Source organism: Manis pentadactyla, chromosome 9 (assembly GCF_030020395.1).
Source record: "Manis pentadactyla isolate mManPen7 chromosome 9, mManPen7.hap1, whole genome shotgun sequence".
Lineage (NCBI taxonomy): Eukaryota > Metazoa > Chordata > Mammalia > Pholidota > Manidae > Manis > Manis pentadactyla.
Genome location: NC_080027.1, coordinates 40,606,275 through 40,624,765, shown reverse-complemented (window position 1 = coordinate 40,624,765; position 18,491 = coordinate 40,606,275). Strand labels below are relative to the sequence as shown.

Genomic DNA, 18,491 nt, shown 5'->3' with positions numbered 1-18,491 from the left:
AGTCTTAAACGGGCAGGGCGGGTCACTTAATCGAGAGGTAGGGAATCCGGGGATCTCTGGGCACCCTAACCCCTGGGCTGCAGGGAGCAGGGAGGCCCCTTACGGGGATAAATAGCCTCCCAGCAGCTCCTGCTCCAACGCGACTCCACCACTTTGGAGTAGCTGCCCGAGCCAGGCCACGCCCACAGCAACAGCGGAGATTAACTCCATAGCAGCCGGGCAGGAAGCAGAAACCCTGTCTGCACGCAGCTGCGCAGCACAAGCCACTAGAGGTCGCTGTTCTCCCAGGAGAGGAGGGCCACAAACCAACAAGAAAGGAAGTCCTTCCAGCCGTCACTCGTCCCAGTTCTGCAGACTATTCCTATCACCATGAAAAGGCAAAGCTACAGGCAGACAAAGATCAGAGACAACACCAGAGAAGGAGACAGACATAACCAGTCTTCCTGACAAAGAATTCAAAATAAGAATCATAAACATGCTGACAGAGATGCAGAGAAATACGCAAGAGAAATGGGATGAAGTCCGGAAGGAGATCACAGATGCCAGAAAGGAGATCGCAGAAATGAAACAAACTCTGGAAGGGTTTATAAGCAGAATGGATAGAATGCAAGAGGCCATTGATGGAATTGAAATCAGAGAACAGGAATGCATAGAAGCTGACATAGAGAGAGACAAAAGGATCTCCAGGAATGAAACAATATTAAGAGAACTGTGTGACCAATCCAAAAGGAACAATATCCGTATTATAGGGGTCCCAGAAGAAGAAGAGAGAGGAAAAGAGATGGAAAGTATCTTAGAAGAAATAATTGCTGAAAACTTCCCCACACTGGGGGAGGAAATAATCGAACAGACCACGGAAATACACAGAACCCCCAACAGAAAGGATCCAAGAAGGACAACACCAAGACACATAATAATTAAAATGGCAAAGATCAAGGACAAGGAAAGAGTGTTAAAGGCAGCTAGAGAGAAAAAGGTCACCTATAAAGGGAAACCCATCAGGCTAACGTCAGATTTCTCAACAGAAACTCTACAGGCCAGAAGAGAATGGCATGATATATTTAATACAATGAAACAGAAGGGCCTTGAACCAAGGATACTGTATCCAGCACGACTATCATTCAAATATGACGGTGGGATTAAACAATTCCCAGACAAACAAAAGCTGAGGGAATTTGCTTTCCACAAATCACCTCTACAGAACATCTTACAGGGACTGCTCTAGATGGGAGCACTCCTAGAAAGAGCACAGCACAAAACACCCAACATATGAAGAATCGAGGAGGAGGAACAAGAAGGGAGAGAAGAAAAGAATCTCCAGACAGTGTATATAAAAGCTCAGTAAGTGAGCTAAGTTAGGCAGTAAGATACTAAGGAGGCTAACCTTGAACCTTTGGTAACCACGAATTTAAAGCCTGCAATGGCAATAAGTACATATCTTTCAATAGTCACCCTAAATGTTAATGGGTTGAATGCACCAATCAAAAGACACAGAGTAACAGAATGGATAAAAAAGCAAGACCCATCTATATGCTGCTTACAAGAAACTCACCTCAAACCCAAAGACATGTACAGACTAAAAGTCAAGGGATGGAAAAACATATTTCAAGCAAACAACAGTGAGAAGAAAGCAGGGGTTGCAGTACTAATATCAGACAAAATAGACTTCAAAACAAAGAAAGTAACAAGAGATAAAGAAGGACACTACATAATGATAAAGGGCTCAGTCCAACAAGAGGATATAACCATTCTAAATATATATGCACCCAACACAGGAGCACCAGCATATGTGAAACAAATACTAACAGAACTAAAGGGGGATATAGAATGCAATGCATTCATTCTAGGAGACTTCAACACACCACTCACCCCAAAGGATAGATCCACTGGGCAGAAAATAAGTAAGGACACGGAAGCACTGAACAACACAGTAGAGCAGATGGACCTAATAGACATCTATAGAACTCTACATCCAAAAGCAGCGGGATATACATTCTTCTCAAGTGCACATGGAACATTCTCCAGAATAGACCACATACTAGGCCACAAAAAGAGCCTCAGAAAATTCCAAAAGATTGAAATCCTACCAACCAACTTTTCAGACCACAAAGGCATAAAACTAGAAATAAACTGTACAAAGAAAGCAAAGAGGCTCACAAACACATGGAGGCTTAACAACACGCTCCTAAATAATCAATGGATCAATGACCAAATCAAAATGGAGATCCAGCAATATATGGAAACAAATGACAACAACAACACTAAGCCCCAACTTCTGTGGGACGCAGCAAAAGCAGTCTTAAGAGGAAAGTATACAGCAATCCAAGCATATTTAAAAAAGGAAGAGCAATCCCAAATGAATGGTCTAATGTCACAATTATCGAAATTGGAAAAAGAAGAACAGATGAGGCCTAAGGTCAGCAGAAGGAGGGACATAAAGATCAGAGAAGAAATAAATAAAATTGAGAAGAATAAAACAATAGCAAAAATCAATGAAACCAAGAGCTGGTTCTTTGAGAAAATAAACAAAATAGATAAGCCTCTAGCCAGACTTATTAAGAAGAAAAGAGAGTCAACACAAATCAACAGTATCAGAAACGAGAAAGGAAAAATCACGACGGACCCCACGGAAATGCAAAGAATTATTGGAGAATACTATGAAAACCTATATGCTAACAAGCTGGGAAACCTAGGAGAAATGGACAACTTCCTAGAAAAATATAACCTTCCAAGATTGACCCAGGAAGAAACAGAAAATCTAAACAGACCAATTACCAGCAACGAAATTGAAGCGGTAATCAAAAAACTACCCAAGAACAAAACCCCCGGGCCAGATGGATTTACCTCGGAATTTTATCAGACATACAGGGAAGACATAATACCCATTCTCCTTAGAGTTTTCCAAAAAATAGAGGAGGAGGGGATACTCCCAAACTCATTCTATGAAGCTAACATCACCCTAATACCAAAACCAGGCAAAGACCCCACCAAAAAAGAAAACTACAGACCAATATCCCTGATGAACGTAGATGCAAAAATACTCAACAAAATATTAGCAAACCAATTCAAAAATACATCAAAAGGATCATACACCATGACCAAGTGGGATTCATCCCAGGGATGCAAGGATGGTACAACATTCGAAAGTCCATCAACATCATCCACCACATCAACAAAAAGAAAGACAAAAACCACATGATCATCTCCATAGATGCTGAAAAAGCATTTGACAAAGTTCAACATCCATTCATGTTAAAAACTCAGCAAAATGGGAATAGAGGGCAAGTACCTCAATATAATAAAGGCCATCTATGATAAACCCACAGCCAACATTATATTGAACAGCGAGAAGCTGAAAGCATTTCCTCTGAGATCGGGAACTAGACAGGGATGCCCACTCTCTCCACTATTATTTAACATAGTACTGGAGGTCCTAGCCATGGCAATCAGACAAAATAAAGAAATACAAGGAATCCAGATTGGTAAAGAAGAAGTTAAACTGTCACTATTTGCAGATGACATGATACTGTACATAAAAAAACCCTAAAGACTCCACCCCAAAACTACTAGAACTGATATGGGAATACAGCAAAGTTGCAGGATACAAAATCAACACACAGAAATCTGTGGCTTTCCTATATACTAACAATGAACCAACAGAAAGAGAAATCAGGAAAACAACTCCATTCACAATTGCATCCAAAAAAATAAAATACCTAGGAATAAACCTAACCAAAGAAGTGAAAGACTTATACTCTGAAAACTACAAGTCACTCTTAAGAGAAATTAAAGGGGACACTAACAGATGGAAACTCATCCCATGCTCGTGGCTAGGAAGAATTAATATCGTCAAAATGGCCATCCTGCCCAAAGCAATATAGAGATTTGATGCAATCCCTATGAAACTACCAGCAACATTCTTCAATGAACTGGAACAAATAATTCAAAAATCCATATGGAAACACCAAAGACGCCGAATAGCGAAAGCAATCCTGAGAAAGAAGAATAAAGTAGGGGGGATCTCACTCCCCAACTTCAAGCTCTACTATAAAGCCATAGTAATCAAGACAATTTGGTACTGGCACAAGAGCAGAGCCACAGACCAATGGAACAGACTAGAGAATCCAGACATTAACCCAGACATATATGGTCAATTAATATTTGATAAAGGAGCCATGGACATACAATGGCAAAATGACAGTCTCTTCAACAGGTGGTGCTGGCAAAACTGGACAGCTACATGTAGGAGAACGAAACTGGACCATTGCCTAACCCCATATACAAAAGTAAACTCAAAATGGATCAAAGACCTGAATGTAAGCCATGAAACCATTAAACTCTTGGAAGAAAACATAGGCAAAAACCTCTTAGACATAAACATGAGTGACCTCTTCTTGAACATATCTCCCCGGGCAAGGAAAACAACAGCAAAAATGAATAAGTGGGACTATATTAAGCTGAAAAGCTTCTGTACAGCAAAAGACACCATCAATAGAACAAGAAGGATCCCTACAGTATGGGAGAATATATTTGAAAATGACACATCCGATAAAGGCTTGACGTCCAGAATATATAAGGAGCTCTCACGCCTCAACAAACAAAAAACAAATAACCCAATTAAAAAATGGGCAAAGGAACTGAACAGACAGTTCTCCAAAAAAGAAATACAGATGGCCAACAGACACATGAAAAGATGCTCCACATCGCTAATTATCAGAGAAATGCAAATTAAAACTACAATGAGGTATCACCTCACACCAGTAAGGATGGCTGCCATCCAAAAGACAAACAACAACAAATGTTGGCGAGGCTGTGGAGAAAGGGGAACCCTCCTACACTGCTGGTGGGAATGTAAGTTAGTTCAACCATTGTGGAAAGCAGTATGGAGGTACATCAAAATGCTCAAAACAGACTTACCATTTGACCCAGGAATTCCACTCCTAGGAATTTACCCTAAGAACGCAGCAATCAAGTTTGAGAAAGACAGATGCACCCCTGTTTATTGCAGCACTATTTACAATAGCCAAGAATTGGAAGCAACCTAAATGTCCATCAATAGATGAATGGATAAAGAAGATGTGGTACATATACACAATGGAATACTACTCAGCCATAAGAAAAGGGCAAATCCAATCATTTGCAGCAACATGGATGGAGCTGGAGGGTATTATGCTCAGTGAAACAAGCCAAGCGGAGAAAGAGAAATACCAAATGATTTCACTTATCTGTGGAATATAAGAACAAAGGAAAAACTGAAGGAACAAAACAGCAGCAGAATCACAGAACTCAAGAATGGACTAACAGGTACCAAAGGGAAAGGGACTGGGGAGGATGGGTGGGTAGGGAGGGATAAGGGGGGGAGAAGTAGGGGGGTATTAAGATTAACATGCATGGGGGGGTAGGAGAAAAGGGAGGGCTGCACAACACAGAGAAGGCAAGTAGTGATTCTACAACATTTTGCTATGCTGATGGACAGTGTCTGTAAAGGGGTTTATAGGGGAGACCTGGTATAGGGGAGAGCCTAGTAAACATAATATTCGTCATGTAAGTGTAGATTAGTGATACCAAAAACAAAGAAAAAAAAAAGGGCAGTTCCTGTGTGGTAACCTCCAACGAGTTCTACACAAGGGTATAAAGGGCATATAAAAGTGTAGGCAAAGGGTCTGTTTGTGTTTATACAGAGGATCAAAGCCTAATTGGGCTACCCCGAAAATGAACTAAGATACGATATGAAAAAGAACTTCCAACATCTGCACTCTCTGGAAGACTCATGCCAGAAGATGATCATCAAAAAACCCCAACAAAGATCCACGCACTGCTACAGCTGTAGATGCACTCATCCCACCAGTTCCTGGACTTGCCATGGGAATGAGGAAGGAGATATCTAAGCTGGCCTGTGCATACAGTAAAACAACAAATTTGACTGGATCTATACTGTTGGAACTCAACCAAGAATTTGGAGAAGTGCAAATTGTAGCGCTCCAAAGTCTTACAACTACAGACTATTTACTGTTAAAAGAACATATGGCATGTGAACAGTCCCCAGGAATGGGTTGTTTTAATTTGTCTGATTTCTCTCAGACTGTTCAAGTTCAGTTGGACAATATCCACCATGTCATAGATAAGTTTTCACAAATGCCTAAGGTGCCTAACTGGTTTACTTGGTTTCACTGGAGATGGCTGGTAATTACAGATATGCTTTGGTTATGTAACTATACTCCTATTATGTTAATGTGTGTGCGCAATTTAAGTAGTAGCTTAAAACCTATTCATGCTGAAGTTACTCTACAAGAAGATATGTCAAAGAAATAATCAATCTTCCCATGTTTTCTTCCGCCTGCTACTTCTATAGCTTTTCTTCTTCCTTCCTAATTACAACCCTTAAATAGAATTTGTGCCTCGTATCAAATTTACCGAGTATCATAATTCTTCCAAGTGGTAAAGATACCTCAAGACAAATGCTGGGCATAGAAGCCACAGGGCATAAATATGCAAAGAAGTAAAAAGCTAACCTTTTCAAACAATAAGGCTTCTCTCTCACTTACCAACTTCACATTTCCCTGTATGGCCCCGGAAGATGACTGGTTAGCCAGAGACGGGTAAGATTCCTCAAGGGAGGAACAACCTAAGACAGGCACAGTCGCAGGGGGGCCATCAGGTGAGAAATTGGGGATCAACAGAGGTGAGGCTTAGAACCTCACCCCCCCTGTTCTGAGAGAAATCTTCTGCGTACGTGGATGTTTTATTGCCCTGGTCTAGCTTGGATTAACACATAGTCTACAGGCACACACCTGATCATCTACATTTGCTCTCTTACAACACTAAACTATGTTTTCTACCTTTATCTTGTATCTACCTACCACTTCAGCATTTTATTAAAAATAATAATAATAAAGAAAGAAATGTGGTATCCACATATAAATCAAGTATAAAAACCAAATGAGTATTCATATTTGAACTGACTGTTTAGAGTTCATAATGCATGAGCAAAACCGAAAGTTTCTGTGATGACTGCCCTTGTACTGTTCACTATGTAACTTATTCATTATGTAAGAATTTGTTCTCCATGTAAGAACTTGTTTGTTATGCCTCAGAAGATTGGAGACTGACAAAAATTAGGCTTGGGGTGGAATAATGATTGTGCATTGAGCATTGACTCCCCTATACAGAATTTTATTGTCGTTAACAACCATTAGATCAATAAATATGAGAGATGCCCTCACAAAAAAAAAAAAAAAAAAAAGGACAGACTTCCAATGGTAAAATAAATAAGTAACCGGGATGTAATGTATAGCATAAGGAATATAGTCAAGATATTGTAACAGCTTGGTAGGGTGATAGCTGGAACCTCGAATTATGTATATAAATGTTCTACCACTGTGTTGTACACTTGAAACTAATGTAATGTAATACTGTGCGTCAACTACCCTTCAATAAAAAATAATTATTAAAAAAAAAAATTCAGCATTGAATCCATCTTGCACAGGGGTTTTGTTCTTGGGTAGTTTTTTGATTACCAATTCAATTTCGTTGCTGATGATTGGTCTGTTTAGATTTTCTGTTTCTTCCTTGGTCAGCCTTGGAAGGTTGTTTTTTTCTAGGAAGTTGTCCATTTCTTCTACGTTTTCCAGCTTGTTAGCATATAGATTTTCATAGTATTCCCTAATAATTCTTTGTATTTCTGTGGGGTCCATCATGATTTTTCCTTTCTCATTTCTGATTCTATTTATGTGTATAGATTCTTTTTTTCTCTTAATAAGTCTGGCTAGGAGTTTATCTATTTTGTTTATTTTCTCAAAGAACCAGCTCTTGGTTTCCTTGACATTTTTCTATTGTTTTCTTCTTCTCAATTTTATTTATTTCTTCTCTGATCTTCATTATGTCCTTCCTTCTGCTGACTTTGGGTCTCATTTGTTCTTCTTTTTTTTCAGTTTTAGTAATTTTGTCTTTAGACTATTCATTTGGGATTATTCTTCCATCTTTAATAGGCCTGGATTGCTATATACTTTCCTCTTAGAACTGCATTAGCTGAGTCTCACAGAAGTTGGGGCTTTGTGCTGTTGTTGTCATTTGTCTCCATATATTCCTTGATCTCCGTTTCAGTTTGGTCATTGATCCATTGATTATTTAGGAGCATGTTTTTAAGCCTCCATGTGTTTCTGAGCCTTTCTGTGTTCTTTGTACAATTTATTTCTAGTTTTACACCTTTGTGATCTGAGAAGATGGTTGGTAGAATTTCAATCTTTTTTAATTTACTGAGGCTCTTTTTGTGGCCTACTATGTGGTCTATTCTGGAAAATGTTCCATGTGCACTTAAGAAGAATGTGTATCCTGCTGCTTTTGGATGTAGAGTTCTGTAGATGTCTGTTAGGTTCATCTGTTCTAGTGTGTTGTTCAGTGCCTTTGTGTTCTTACGTATTTTCTGTCTGGTTGATCTGCCCTTTGGAGTGAGTGGTGTGTTGAAGTCTCCTAAAACGAATGCATTGCATTCTATTTCCTCCTTTAATTCTGTTAGTATTTGTTTCACATATGTTGGTGCTCCTGTGTTGGGTGCATATATATTTATAATGGTTATATCCTCTTATTGGACTGACCCCTTTATCATTATGTAATGTCCTTCTTTATCTCTTACTTTCTTTGTTTTGAAGTCTACTTTGTTTGATACAAGCGCTGCAACACCTGCTTTTTTCTCCCTATTGTTTGCATGAAATATCTTTTTCCATCCCTTGACTTTTAGTCTGTGTAGGTCTTTGGGTTTGAGGTTAGTCTCTTGTAAGCAGCATATAAATGGGTCTTGCTTTTTTATCCATTCTATTACTCTGTGTCTTTTGATTGGTGCATTCATTCCATTTACATTTAGGGTGATTATCAATAGATATGTACTTATTGCCATTGCAGGCTGTGAATTTGTGGTTACCAAAGTTCAAGGGTAGCTTCTTTACTATCTAACTGTATAATTTAACTCTCTTATTAAGCTATTATAAACACAGTCTGGTGATTGTTTATTTCTCTCCCTTCTTATTCTTCCTACTCCATTCTTTATGTTAGGTGTTTTATTCTGTACTCTTTTGTGTTTCCTTAGACTGCTTTTTTGGATAGTTGATTTTACTTTTTGCCTTTAGTTAGTATTTGGTCAGTCTGCTTTCTTTGCTGTGATTTTATTTTCTCTGGTGACATCTATTTAGTCTTCAGAGTGCTTCCATCTAGAGCATTCCCTTTAAAATATCCTGTAGAGGTGGTTTGTGGAAGGCAAATTCTCTCAACTTTTGTTTGCCTGGGAATTCTTTAATCTGTCCTTTATATTTAAATGATAATCATGCTGGATACAGTATTCTTGGTTGAAGGCCCTTCTGTTTCATTGCATTAAATATATCATGCCATTCTCTTCTGGCCTGTAAGGTTTTTCTGTTGAGAAGTCTGATGATAGCCTGATGGGTTTTCCTTTGTAGGTGACCATTTTTCTCTCTCTGGCTGCCTTTAATACTCTGTCCTTGTCTTTGATCTTTGCCATTTTTATTATTATATGTCTTGGTGTTGTCCTCCTTTGGTCCCTTGTGTTGGGAGTTCTGTGGGCCTCCATGGTCTGAAAGACTATTTCCTCCCCCAGTTTTGGGAGAGGAATTTCTTCAATGACACTTTCTATCCCTTTTTCTCTTTCTTCTTCTTCTGGTACTCCTATAATGAGAATATTGTTCCGTTTGGATTGGTCACACAGTTCTCTTAATATTCTTTCATTCCTGGAGATCCTTTTATCTCTCTGCCTCAGCTTCTCTGTATTCCTGTTCTCTGATTTCTGTTCCATTAACAGTCTCTTGTACCTCGTCTGGTCTGCTCTTAAGACCTTCTATTGATTGTTTCATTTCTGTTATCTCCCTCCAGACTTCATCCCTTAGCTCTTGCATATTTCTCTGCAGGTCCATCAGCATGGTTATGACTTTAATTTTGGACTCTTTTTCAGGAAGATTGGTTATGTCTATTTCATCAGCCCCTCTCTCTGGGGTTGTCTCAGTGATTTCTGACTGGTCCAGATTCCTGTGCCTTTTCATGGCAGTGGTCACAGGCAGGTGGTGCATGTGTCAGCTGGGAGAACAAAGTCTCTTTCTGCTTGTAGGTCGACTTGCCCTTCTCCGTTGCCTGTGCCATCTACCCGCACACCAGGAGCAGCCTCTTGGATATTCTCCCGAGCTGCCATGGGCAGTGTGGCCCTTGGGATAGCCTAGAGCACTGCAGCGGGTCGCTGCCGCTCCAGATGTGTTCTCCTGAGAGAACGGTGCCCCTTCGTGCCTTCCGAACCTTGCTCTGGCTTCCTCTGTCTGTCCCGGTAAGCTGCTCACTGGAAGGAGACTCTGTGTGATTGCTGTGGGTTGGGCTGTTCTCCAGCTGCTCTGCAGCTGTGGCGGGTCAGCCAGTTTGCTAGCACCACCAGCCGGGGGAATGAATGGCAGGCTGCTTATCACTGTGAGGGACTTTGGGGCTGCATTACCCCCCAGGGGGTTAGGTAGCCTTAAGTTCCTCAAGATTCCCAGCCTGCTGGGCTGAGTGTGCTGGGATGATTTTGTCCAGCTGTTGAGCCCTTGTCCTTTTAAGACTTTTAAAAAGCACCCGCTTTTCTTTTGTCCCAGGGGAGCCGGCTGTGGGGATCCACTTGCAGTCTCTGCCTCTGATTTTACTTTTCCGTTTCTATGTGTGTATCTGTGCTCCCTGTGAAGATTACTAGGGCTGATTATTTAGTTGTCCTGTGCTTCCATTCCCTACCAACTCTGATTCTTTTCCTCCCGCCGGTGAGCTGAGGTGGGGGGAGTGCTCGGGTCCTGCCAGGTCACGGCTTTGTATTACCCTTTTCATGAGATGCTGAGTTCTTGCAGATGTAGATGTAGCCTTGCTATTATACTGTATCTTCTGGTCTCTCTTTTAGGAATAGTTGTATTTGTTGTATTTTCAAAAATATATATGGTTTTGGGAGGAGATTTCCGCCACCCTACTCACGCCACCATCTTGAGCCCCCTCCTCTATCCCTCATAGTGTTCTTACGAGCAAAGTTTGGAACAACCAAGACATAGAGTTCTTTGAGATTCCCTCCACTCTCAGTCTAGAAGGCTATAAAGCATACACAGTAAAGAACAAAGTTGTAAGGAGAAACTAGTACATTCTAGTCACTACCAATGGCTCTCTTCTGGAGCAAAACTCTCTACGTACTCCCCACCTCCAATCCTGCAACGAAGACCATTATTAATCTATTTTTTGAGCTTCATTTCTCACTTTTCCTCTTTTCTACTCTTTACTCCAGCTAAATGGAACTATTAACCATACCCTGACCATACCATCTTCCCTCCATGTTATTTGTTTATATTGTTATCTTCAGCTTGGATTTATATTTGTATGCTTTTGAAGGCTCATGCCTTCAAAGAATCATGCTAGACAACTTACATATATTTTCTCATTCATTTCCATTACCATACATCCTACCCATCTTTATTTCTTTTAAATAATAATAACCATTATTAAGCACTTAATTTGTGTTAGAAATTACATGCTGAGTACCTTACACTAGCTCATTTAATCGTGATAGCAGCCATATGAAATAGGGTAACACTACTGCCCTCATTTCATAATGAGAACACTGAGGCTCTGGAAGGTTAAAAAATTTGTCCATCGCCAAGAGAGAAAATGCTTCCTAGGAAAGTGCTGAGCTCAGAGCTGAGTTCTTAAAGAATAAAGTGAAGGCTGTCAGAGAACAGCAGCACGCCATACAAGGACAACAGACACAGAGGCAGAGAAGTACGAAACAACTTGGTATGCAGCTCAGAAAAAAGATCAGCCTTCAGAATCAGCAGACCTGGGTTCAAATGTCTATTTTTGTTTTGTTCTGTGCCCTCTTAGTGTGGCTATGGTTTTCTCATCTGTATAATGGTGATAGCAAGCTAAACTGTGTAGAACTGCTGTAAGACTAAAGTTAAACATAGTAGGTCAAAGTGCCCAGCACAGAGCCAGGCCCATGGTAGGAACCCAAAATAAATAAATGTTATCTCCCTTTCTTTCCCCCAATTAACAGTTCAATAATCCTTAGTCTTTTAAGAATGTCATTTCCATCTCCACTGGACCCAAGACATGTCTTCCTTCTCCAAGTTACTAAACTTTACAAGGACTTTTGGAGATGCAGCAAACGAAAAAAATCATTCAACAAGTTCTTTGGTAATGTCCTTAACCACCATTTCTCAAAAAGAGCCATTCTCACACCACTCACCTGTGTAGGCCATGTTCTTAGGGTTGCCGTAAGGAGCCCCAGGCTGAACGGGGCTATAAACAGGGTTCATTGTAGAAGACTGAAGATCCTACAGAGAAACAAAGAAAACAGCACTGATTACTGATGGTTCATTCTCCTCATACCAGCTTACCCTCTGCAGTCTTCAGTTTATACTCATAGAGGAGTAATACTGTATAGTAGAAAGAGGATTAAATAACAAGCCATTTGTTTATAGTTGGCTTTATGCCAGACACTTTTCCTGTTACACAGGTGAAGACACTGAGAAGCAGAGAGGTGATATAACTTTCCTAACGTCAACACAGGCCTTTTAGATCTTAGTTCAGTACTAGTCCAACAATCCCACAGACAATCCTGCCACTAGCATACTGTGTGGTGTTTGCAGAGTCACTTGCCCTCTCTGGGCTTCAAATGCCCTGGTGCAAAATCAATTCATTTAGGCTCCCTGAGGTCCTTTTAAATTCTAAGATGCTAGTCCAGGAGCTGGAAAAAGATGCAGTTCTACTGTTCACCACAGGAGCCCGAGTGCCTGATGACAGCACACAGACCTCTATTAGGAAGAGCACCAAGTGTCACACCAATCCTTTCCACCTTCAGAGGACAAGATACCTGTTACTAGCAGCTTCAAAAAACAAATGGGAATTCACTGCCAATGATCATTTTAATGCAAAAAAGAAAACACAGCCAAGATCTCTTTCAAAACTAATTCAAGGGAAAGAAACTTGGAAATTTGTGTGCAATAACTATCACCTGCACAAGTGCTCTGTTAATTATCTTAATGACGCACATTCACCATTCTGATTAATGGGAACATTTGTCATTAAGCTCTATTAGTCAGCCAATTTGTCCCACCTTGTTTAGGGAACAGTTTCTGACATACAGGCAGACACATGTTTGAAAATGTGTCTCTAAATATATTATTTACACTTCATAAAAATCAAACATTCCCTCCTAACTAGGTTCACATGATAGATGGGTTATGTTTTAGGTCATTAACTTCTCCTACAGCACCTCAGGATATGAAACAAGTCCAATGTTGAAGACAGGCAGTCAATAGCTGGCTTAAAGATAACTGCTCTGCAATTAATTAGTTTGTCCAGGGTTCTGGAATGAGAGGTGAAGAAAGGATGGGTTTTCAGAGAGAGGAAGGTGGGGCGGTCAAACAGGCAAAAAGGCAAATGGTGCTGGTCAAGTTCTGAGGACAGAACTTGCTGAAATGCATCCAAAGGGCAGTCCTGGAAAGCCACCCCAGGAAAAGCAGCTAGATTAAACCACCACCAGTTGACAAACTGAAACTGGTACAACTTGAGGGTGAAAGTTACAGGAGATAGAGATTTCAGCACAACTTAAGGAAAAAAACATTCTTGCAGCCAGAGTTATATAGCCAAGTAACACTCTCTAAATATAAGCACTGTGGGGAAGTTGGGGTTCCTATGGCCAGGATCCTCACTGAACTTAAACCACCTGATAATGTAACTGTCTGTTGCTAGGCTATCACTTCCACACCTTTATACAATAAGCTATTATTGCACTATATAGAGAGCTCGGCCCAGTGCTCTGGGTGGTGGCAGAGACACTAGTGCTCGACCTACCACTGGGAGAACCAGCCGGGTAATAAACCCTTTCCCCTCAAGAACGTTTTGCTGTCAATTTCTTTGGTCACATTGAACCCATAGCGAACTTGCCAGGGGCTGAAACCCATTGGCAAGACAATTGGCATAGTCAGCAGGATTCACTGTTGACCAAGGAAAAAGACAGGCTGTCCTTATGGGAGGGTTGCTTCAGCGGGCTGCCCCTGTGAATGGGGAGACAGTGGATTGTCCCCCAGTGGGTATGTGGTCTGAGGTGGCTTGCCTCCTAGAGGACTGGGCCCCACTCCAGGACTGGAGGCAAATAGAGGTGACACCTGAGGCAGTAGGGGTGGCCCTTGGTATAGTACGTAGGTCTTCTGGGAAACAGAGTGCCTGTGAGGCAGCAGGAACTGTGGTTTGGCTGCTTCTCACAGTATTAAAAAGGTCTACAGAAAAGACCCAAGAAATGGCGGCACAAGAACGTGAGCAGCAAACTTATATAGATTCCCTAAAGAAAGAAATGGCATTGATGTGAGAGGATGCAGCACGAGAAGGTCGGCAGCAAGGTGCCATTGATGAGGTAAAAAATTTCTTACAGGAAGAGATGGCAGTGCTGCCAGGTGTTCCGAGGGAGGAAGAGGCCATCAAGGAAAAAGACAAACTCCTGAGGGACGCACAGGCGGAGGTGGCATGAGAACATCAGCTGCAAAGCATTGAGGAGATGGTAAGAGAGCTGCTGAAGACTGATCTAGCATTGCTGTGAGGCATGGTAGAAAAGGTAAAGGTTGTAGCAGAGGAAGCACTCAGGCGAGGGGAGAGAAAGGTGCCATCAGCCCCATAAATGGAGGAGCTGGGGAAGGATAAAGGGGTGGTGCCAGAGATATGGACCCCTCCTGTATTGAAAGCATGCCTAGTGGTTGTAAAGAAAATAAAGACCCAGCAGCTGAAAGTTCCCCAAGGAGAAGAGCAGCCCCCAACCCAGGTTGTGGAGCACTCTATGCTCCGCCCCTGTACTCAGGCTGAGGTGGTGGGGTTGGGCTCCCAGTTTAGGAAGATGCCCTCGGAGTCAATATCAGCTTGGCTCCTGTGTTTGTGGGACTTAGGGGTGGATGGAATTGTTCTGTCGGGATCAGAGATGGGAAAGCTGGCTTCCCTGAAAGTGCAGCCTGCCTTGAGACAGCGATTACAAAATGCACATTAGACCCCAGGGGGTCACTCCCTCAACTGGCTTATGGCTACACTTCATGCTGTGTGGCCCAATCCGGGTGATCTACCATCTTCTCCTGTTAGATGGCAGATGTATGCTGAGCTCCAACAGGTGTTATGAGAGCTAGGCATGAGAAATGTCATGTATAGTCCAGAGAATTATGGCCCAGATGAAGAGATTTTTACTACTGGGATGAGAAATACTGTGCTTCAAACGGCTCCCACATCCCTCTTTCGGTCTCTAGTGGCCATTCTTTACCCCCACTTAGGGCATCCCATAACCGAGGTGATACGTACAGTAGCAGACTTAGGAAAGGCTGAAGCAATTAGAACCCAGAAAGAAATAAGATCTGCTACTCAAAAGAAGAATTTAAAGGGCCCCACGAAGGTTATGAGGACCCAGATGTGGGTTGATCTAATACAGGCAGGAGCAGACGGAAGAAAATTAGATGGGAAGTCAAATAGGATCTTACTAGAGCTATGGCAACAACTGAAACCAGAGCAGAAGTTCCAGCCATTAAGACCAAAGAGGTAGAGGTCAGAGACAGAGCCATGAGTCCATCCTGTGTGTTTGCAAGACTTCCTGATGGAGAGTGAGCCAACCTCACTTGAGCCCACACAGGAAGGTGACTGGGGAACACAGTTTTACTGAGAGGAAGGTTTGACTGAGTGACCAGGTGGGTACCAGAGGCCACATGTTGAAATAGCTGTCCATTAGTCCCCAGTGAACATACAGTGTGTCCTGGCTCTGGTGGACACTGGGACATGGTATCCCTGAGCAGTTCCCCAGGACCCCCACTATCATAGGTGGAATAGGGGGAAGGCTATCAGAGTGAAAAAAGCCCAAATCCCTTTGGGAATAGGGCGTATACCCCCAAAAGAGTATACTGTGTATATATCTCCTATCCTTGAGTATATTTGGGGGATTGATATCCTGCAGGGTCTATGGTTGCAGACCACTGCAGGTGAGTTCAGACTGAGAGTACGTGTAGTGAAGGCAGTTCTGAGGGGACATGGTAGGCACCCGGCCATAGCTTTGCCTATGCCTTGGCGGGTGACTATTCCCAAACAATACAAACACTCTGGAGGGCATAAAGAGATATGAGAAAATTCTCCAGGAGCTGGAAAAGGTGATGGTATTATAAAGCCCACTAATAGTCCTTTCAATTCCCTGGTGTGGCCAGTAAAAAAGCCAGATGGCTCCTAGCATATGACTGTGGATTACAGAGAATTGAATAAAGTCATACCCACTATGCATGTTGCTGTCCCCTCTATTGCAGGCTTGATGGATACCCTCAGCCATGAACTCGGAACATACCATTATGTGGTAGATCTTGCAAATGCCTTCTTTTCCATTGACACTGAGCAGGACAGTCAGGAACAGTTTGCCTTCACATGGGAAGGACGGCAATGGACTTTCACCATCCTTCCACAGGGATACCTCCACAGCCCCACCATCTGTCATGGACTTGTAGCCCAGGACTTGGCTACATGGGAGAAACCTCCAACAGTGCAGCTGTACCATTATATTGATGATGTTATGCTCACGTCCAGTTCTCTTTCAGATCTAGAAGGTGCAGCACCTAGACTGCTGCAACACTTACAGGAGAAAGGATGGGCTGTGAACAGTACCAAGGTTCAGGGATCTGGTTTGTCTGACAAATTATTGGGAGTCATCTGGTTGGGTAAGACCAAAGTTATACCAGAAGCAGTTATAGATAAAGTTCCAACCTTTCCTACCCCTACAACTGTAGCATTGCTACAGGAGTTTCTGGGTCTTCTAGGCTACTGGAGTGTTTATCCCACACTTGGCACAAATTCTGAAGCCCTTATACTGGTTGGTATGAAAGGGTGTCAGGTGGGACTGGGATGAGACATGTGCATCTGCCTTTACTACAGCAAAATGGGCAGTCAAGGCCATGCAGGCCTTGAGTGTGACAGACCCATCAAGGCCCTGTAAGCTGGATGTTCATGTGACTGAAGACGGTTATGGCTGGAGTTTCTGTCAGCAGCTTGAATGAACTCGCCAACTCGTTGGATTCTGGTCACAACTCTGGAAAGGGGCAGAGGTACAATACACTTTGACAGAAAAACAACTGGCTGCCATGCTGGGTACAGAATCCATCACTGGATTGGCCCCGATAAAGGTAATAACCACCTATCTCATCTTGGGGTGGGTACGAGACTGGACCCAAAGCCAAGGAGTGGTGTGGCACAAATGCCCACACTAGCCAAGTGGGTTGCTTACCTACAGCAGTGTAGTGCCCTCTCTAGTAGCCCCTTGAGTGAAGAACTCCAACGTTATTGGGGCCGGTGACATATACTAGTGAAAAGCAGGAAGAACCTGCTTTTGAACCATTAGTAGCAGAGAGTCCCTATCAGGAGGGAAGAGCCCCTATACCTGAAGATGCATGGTACACAGATGGCTCCAGCTGTGGGAAGCCCCCAAAATGGAGGGCCATAGCTTTCCATCCTAAGACTGAGACAATATGAATGGAAGATGGTGAGGGGAAGAACAGCCAATGGGCAGAGTTGTGGGCTGTGTGGCTTGTGATCAGCCAGGAGCCCTCCCTACAGTTGTCTGCACTGACAGCTGGGCTGTCTATCAGGGCTTGACCCTGTGGCTACCAACCTGGTACCATGCCAACTGGCTGGTTGGTCACTGATCCCTTTGGGGGGCAAGAATTGTGGCAAGATTTATGGGTCTGTGGTCAGACTAAATTACAGTATACCATGCGACAGGTCATTTGCCACTGGCATCCCCAGGAAATGATGAAGCAGATAAATTGGCCCAGATACGTTGGTTAGAAGGAAAGCCTGCCTCTGATGTAGCCCAATGGTTACATCAGCATTTGTTGCATGCGGGGCAAAAGACAATGTGGGCTGTAGCCTGTTGGTGGGGCTTGCCTTTGACCTTTGAAGAAGTGAGCAGAGCCTGGCAGGAGTGTGTTGTGCTACAAAAGGGACTTACACTGAGTTCCACAGCAACATGGGACAATAGCTAAGGGGCCAATACCCCTCATCAGGTGGCAGATAGACTATATTGGGCCTCTACCTGTGTCAGAAGGATATTGGTATGCCATGACTTGTATGGACACAGCTACTGGACTTCAGGTTGCTCTTCCTACCCATTGTGCAGACCAGCAGATGACCAAAAGAGGCCTGGAGCATCTCTTTGCTGCCTATGGTCGACCACAGGTAATTGAGAGTGATCAGGGCACCCATTTTATTGGACATGCAAGAATGGGTGCAACATACAATCCTACTGCAGCAGGCATGATAAAGAGGCACAATGGCTTGTTAAAATCTGGACTAAAGTCAGATACCAATAGTTTGCGGGGATGGTCAGTCTGCTTATGGACTGTGCCATGGTGTTTGAATGAGAGACCCCGAAAGGAAGCCCTGAGCCCTGTAAACATGTTAACACGTATGGCTGCCTCCCCTATACAACT

At 42.6% G+C, this 18,491-nt stretch overlaps 1 protein-coding gene across 5 annotated transcripts in view; it reads right to left on the bottom strand.

Moving 5' to 3' along the window:
• FAM168A (family with sequence similarity 168 member A) overlaps positions 1–18,491 on the bottom strand; it is a 259,894-nt gene that overhangs the window by 86,357 nt on the left and 155,046 nt on the right. For all 5 annotated transcript variants that reach the window (XM_036888639.2, XM_036888638.2, XM_036888640.2 and 2 more), the window contains one exon: positions 12,245–12,332. In XM_036888639.2, the coding sequence (XP_036744534.1) occupies positions 12,245–12,332 (88 nt within the window). The remainder of the gene's footprint in view (positions 1–12,244; positions 12,333–18,491) is intronic.